Here is a 6,000-nt window from a genome sequence, read left to right as displayed (position 1 = left end):
GATCTAAAATTTTTATTTGTATTTATAAATATAAAACTTTTTTACTCACTTGTTTTTTTTTAAATTTCTTTCGGCATATAATAAAGTCTATAAAATATTAAGTAAATTATAAAAGTGCCAAAAAAGCTATATAAAAATATAAAGTTTACAAAAATTCCTCATTAAAAAAAAGAATAACGATACACACCATTTTTCTGCTAAAGATTTGCTGTGTGAGATTTACTACGCTAATTCATGAGTGGTTTCCGCGCGCGCGCGAATGTATATAAAAAGTAATATTCTTCTTTTTATATTTAATGCCACTGTTATTAATCAAATGGAATTAAAAATTGACCGTATAGAAATATGTGTGAAGCAAAAATGTTAATTTTTAACAGTTTTTGTTTAAAATCGTTATTTTTAAAACCATGTAAAAGTGAAATCGCGTAAATAAAGTACTGTGTACATTCGGGAATAGGTGTATACATTTGTAAATAAATTTATTGGGAAGATAAAGTGCCGGCAAATGAAAATAAATAATTTATTACGTCGTTGTAACAATTTGAAATGAATTTCAGTATTATCCGAGAAAAACCGAAGATACGATTGAAGATATGTTCTTGTGCCAGCCATTATTTTCATCCCGGCGGCTCGTCAACGACGCCACCAAGGTGACCTGAGTACGTTACCCGAGTTGTCACTACTTCCTAATAATTTCGCCAACAGTATCAGCCGAACCTCTGTAAAGAGAAGTTCGTAGCACTCGATACGCGGTAGCTCAATGCAGGTACGGAATTTTCTTTCTTTCTTTATTTTATACATTTATTTACTTTATCACGTTTTATTTGGTATTCTTGAATAAAATGTGAGTATTTTTTTCAAAAAAGTTTTAAAAAAGAGAGATAAAGAGTGGACAGAATTTAATTTGGAATAAAATATCAGTGTTATTATCTCGAGGATATATGGATCATCTAGCAGTGATTCGATCTTTGGTTTCTTTTATCGAAAACGAAAATTTCTTAGAAATCGTTCGTGGATCTTATCATCAGCTGTCAAGATATAATTGTAAGTTTCGCATTATAAAAATTAGAATTTAAATTTATTCTTTTATGTTTCAAATTATTCATTTCTTTTCTCTTCCTTGTATGAAATGTTACTACGATAGATTGTTGTCTTATCTGGCGCGTATCGACACTTGCGAAAATATGAAATTATATCAATGTCTTTTCGATAATATAACTTAATATTCGAAATATTTATTTTCAATCTTGTTGTCAGCAATCACATCGGTATATATACATATACGTTGTGTAGTATTTCAAACAATACTTCGAATCGTTTCGCAATAATTCCGGTATTACGAAATCAATTGAAAATACGTGCAGGATCACCGTGCTGTGCGTGTTTCCTTTTAAAAACATACAACCAAAAGGGGAGGAAAAAAGAAAAAAAAAGAACAGTTTTAGCGATTTTCGTTGTATCTAACAATTTGACTTTTTCAAATCATTCGAGCGTGCGTCCGCATATACCTACGGGAAACATGCAAGGTAATGGTAAATCCCACTTACGAAACAAAAATAGGAATGGTATCGTGATATGAAAGAAAAATTTGTTTAATAATATACAGTTTTTTTCTCGAATGCTGAAACAATGGTTAAAAGCTGCGTGTCATATTATCGCAAGGTAATATTATCATCATCATTATTTGATATACTTTCGTAGATAATATTGTATTTTTATATCAATAGTATCAATGAATTATTTATTACATTTTATTATCAAATATCCAACGTAACGATCAAATCAATGATATATAATTTTTATCGTTATTTCCATGAGCGCATATACCGAATACTATTTTGTAAATATTGTCGAAGAAATTATCGAGCCATAGAAAGGAGGAAACATACGTATTCACTGGATCCAAATTTGATCTTTATTCTTAGGAGAGACTCGAAGCAGCATATATAAAACACACAAAAGAACCATTGTCCTGGAATCGAAATTATTTCCGGACACATAGAATATATAGTTGTGATGTATTTATTTCGTACAAAGGCTGTGTTTAATTTTAACTCTTTCCAGTCATAATAGTTGTAGGCATGAGTGTCCCATTAGTCGGAATTATTTATTTGTACTCGCACAATAGGTGATGAGCAATCAATCAATTACTGTTGCACACATATATATATAGTTTAATATAATTTTATATAAGTTAATAAACTCTGAGATTCAAATTAAGAATTTTTTATAAATTTTTCTAAGCAAAGTTCTTTACAGGGAATATTATGGACTTCGATACGAAAGAATTATAATCACGTAAAATATTACCTATATAAATTGTTTTTATATCTTGTTTAATAATATTTATTATTTTTCGCTGGATCTTGAGAGCGCAGAAGTTACATTAAAAAGAACTTACAATTTTTCTATTGATCTTTTAATATTTGAAATCTATCTATTGTAATTCTCACGTGTAATTTTTATAAACATTAACATCATTTAAATATACATATATTATTTTTTAAATAAAATTTTTCCTTTAACTAGATTTCATTATTTTGAAAATCTCTCTTTAAAACTTACAATTAGTAAAAAGAAAATAACAAAAGAATGGTTTTTGAATCCGTTAATAAAATTTATTCCGAATACAAAAATAGTTATAAGAATAAACGAACAATTTTTCTTTTACATAAATTAATCCACATAAAAACGATCAAAATCATTACTAAAAAAAGAAAAAAGAAGAAAAAAAAAGATTGATGAACTTTCTTGTTCTCATTTCGTTAGCTTAAAATCTTTGCAAGAGAAGCCTTTTAGGACCGGAAAGAGAAGAGATCCATCGAGGTCTCTTCTATTCTTCATTGAAACGGCGCCAACCCTCTCGGAAGAGAAAGTAGATAAAAGAAGGAGAAAGAAAGAAAGAAAGAGAACTACGTTGTCCGATTTTCCACGAGTATACCATCGCTATTACCACCTCTACCTGCATTTTCAGCATCTCCACCCCCACTTTTAGCTCCAGTATTAGTAGTAGCTTCGAACGGGGGGGGGGAAGCAGTGACGCCGCCGACGCTCGACGACGGGCCCCGATCAATAACGAGCGTCGTTCTCGGCGACGCCAACGTCGGTGAAGCGTCGCTGCGCGAGCCCAGAGTCGCAAGAGAGGAGTGAATTTTCCTTGAATTTTGCTTGGAATCGACGCGTTGAGTAGGACTCACGGAGAAAAGTCAGGCGCACACGCGCCACAATCGAGCGTTTGAGGGTGGCTCCTCAGTTTTTCTCTCGTTAGCTACTCTAACTCTATCTCTACCTCTCTTTATCTCTCTCTCTCTATCCTTATTTATTCATTTTATTTCTTTATTTATTTCCATAATTATTTGATCACCACCTGGTGATCTAATTGTTTCGCGACCAATCGCGATAATATTAAATTAACGAAATATCCGTTAAATACGAGGAATGAACTCGAGGATCAATCATCGTTCATCCGCCTTTTGCAGAACACGAGTTTCCGTTTCGGTGAGGCCCACTCGAGAGAGTCAACGCTTGACCGGAAGCTGGAGCTTGACTGGTGGTGCATCTTTTTGATAAGTTTTCTCCTACAAATAGGACGACGAGATGGCTAAGGTAAGTTTCTACCTTTTATTATTATCACCTTCGTATTTTCTTCTTCTATCATTTGTATAGTTTTTTATGACTTTAATAGGACTGATTGATTTGTAGCATATATTAGGTTCATCTGCTTAAAAGTTTTTTCTTTTTTTTTTTTTGAATTCAAACAAATAATACATTTTTATACTCTGTTGAGATTAATATTTCATTAGCATTGTATAATAACTTGTAACTTTCTATTAATATTAACAACTTCTTTTTATCTTGATGAAAGTTTTTATATTCTTTGATGAAATAACTCGTTCTCTTGAAAGTTAAGACAGATCTTATATCAATTTTCAATCAAGTCGCTGTAGATAACGTCTTGAGGTTATTTATTTTTTTTATATTTTATATTAATTTGTTTTATTCGCGCGTATTAATATATATATCGAATAGGTTAAATTTGTTAAATATTTCAATGAAATCAAATGACAGGAACGATTAAATATTTATTTTATTAGCACGCGACATTTAATTCTTCTTTTTAGAAGAAAGTAATGTCTGTATACTTTCTATATTCGATTTTCTAATATAAATAAAAAATAAATGTTGTCAATATCATAAATCATTATCCCCAATTATTGGTGATAAATTTCGAAGATATAGAATTGTAAATGCATTTGTTCGATAATGGCGTGCAGAACTGCATTATTAAAACTCGAGTAAAAGGCGTTTGACTCCTGGCTGATTTTCATTCGAATTAAAAAATCGAAGAAAAAAAGCTTTTTACTTTATTTCTTTTTAACGATTTCTACTTGAGCGTGGGCGTCATTGGTTCGATAGAAGGGTTAGGAATGTTCTTGGAATATGTATTTTGTATCGGTGTACTTCGATCGACCCATTTTGAAAGGAACTAACGGAATGTGGTAGAAATTTTCGTTCAAGGATAATAAACGATTAAGGATCACAGTAAAACTGAAGCAATTAATTATAGAACGTTTAGAGATTCTATTAGTTAATAGGGTGTACTTCGTTAGCAAGACGCGAAAGGATTCGACAATGAATATCATCCTTTATTTTTAAATACCTAATCTCTTGATTTAAGCTAATGTGAATAACTAACTCTTAAAATCTATTTGTAAATATAGTCTCTTTATCTTTATCTTACTTTCATTCTCTCTCTCTCTCTCTCTTAGTCTCTCTCTTTATCTTTATCTTGAGACACACGTGAAAGTAATAGGTTTCTAATTCACCCGCAACGTGTATCAAGAAGCAGGTCTGCTTTCGACGATAAAAACAACGAGTGCTCTATTATTAACGATCATCGAAGTGGCCGACGCTCGAACGCGGGAAAAAGCATTTGGAGAGTCTTCGAGCGTTCTCTTCTCATGCAATGTATCAGAACCGTTGTTTTTGTGTTGAGAAAATGACACTTCAATAGTAGTCTCTTACTTATTAATTAAATCGATTATTTTTTTTGTAAATATATTTTTACGGTATTAATTATTGAATTATGAACAAAGAAAGAATGTGACTTGAAATAATTTTAACTTCAATGAAATAATAATAATAATAATAATAATAATAGTTATTATTATTAATTATTTTGTAGAAATCGTCGAATGTGCTTTTGAGGATGATTAATATTGTTTATTTAGTATTTCCTCTCGTCCAAAATTACAATTTTTAATGATAAAATTTTACAGGGAACTTGGACATGAAAAGAAGTAGAACTTAGTTTGATTGAGTTGGACGTTTCGTCCCTTTATTGGGACTTCTTCAGCAACTGGAAATTTTATTTTATTATAAATTCTTGTTACGATACATGAGGTTCATACAATATAATTTTTCTTCATATTACCTTAATCTTTAAAGTTCAGCGTCTTTTTTCTTTAATTCGACATACATTTTTCTTTTTGTTAATATTCCAAACACAACACATTTAAAYTTCGTTAATTCGATCGTTATTATTTAAAGTCCTCAATAAAACTGTTTCAATCTAGACTAGTGTTTGTTAGCCTAGATATCATCAGTGTAAGGTGTCCTCTATTATTTATTATGGTTAAAATTTAAAAATTCCATTATAGATGTGATTTAGATTGTTTGTGTCTGTTTTAAAATTCACCGTGTTATTATTCGATATATGATACATTTCGCTGATATTCCTTTTGTACCAATTTTCTTCCAAGTCTAAGATAGTTGCTGCGTCAAATTCGAAATTATGTCCTGTTGTGAAATGATGTTCAGCTAACGCTGTGGTATTGGTTTTATTCACATTTATAGGTTTACAGTCATTTTTGTGTTGGTCTAATCTTTTTTTTAATTTCTGTTTCGTTTGACCAATATAGCTCTTATCACATTCACATGGTATTTTATACACACGTGATATAATAATATAGGACACCTTACACTGATGATATCTAGGCT

At 30.8% G+C, this 6,000-nt stretch overlaps 1 protein-coding gene across 5 annotated transcripts in view; it reads left to right on the top strand.

The window, feature by feature from the left end:
- Positions 1-683: 683 nt before the first annotated feature.
- LOC106784222 (serine-rich adhesin for platelets) overlaps positions 684-6,000 on the top strand; it is a 43,667-nt gene continuing 38,350 nt past the window's right edge. For 2 of the 5 annotated variants that reach the window (XM_014743537.1, XM_014743539.1), the window contains exon 1: positions 3,273-3,606. In XM_014743537.1, coding sequence (XP_014599023.1) covers positions 3,598-3,606 — 9 coding nt within the window. In that variant the 5' untranslated portion in view covers positions 3,273-3,597. The other 3 variants (XM_014743536.1, XM_014743534.1, XM_014743535.1) reach the window with 3 other exon arrangements.

Source organism: Polistes canadensis, unplaced genomic scaffold (genome assembly GCF_001313835.1).
Source record: "Polistes canadensis isolate GaletaPanama2010 unplaced genomic scaffold, ASM131383v1 scaffold_32, whole genome shotgun sequence".
Lineage (NCBI taxonomy): Eukaryota > Metazoa > Arthropoda > Insecta > Hymenoptera > Vespidae > Polistes > Polistes canadensis.
This window is presented reverse-complemented; position numbering and strand designations above follow the sequence as displayed.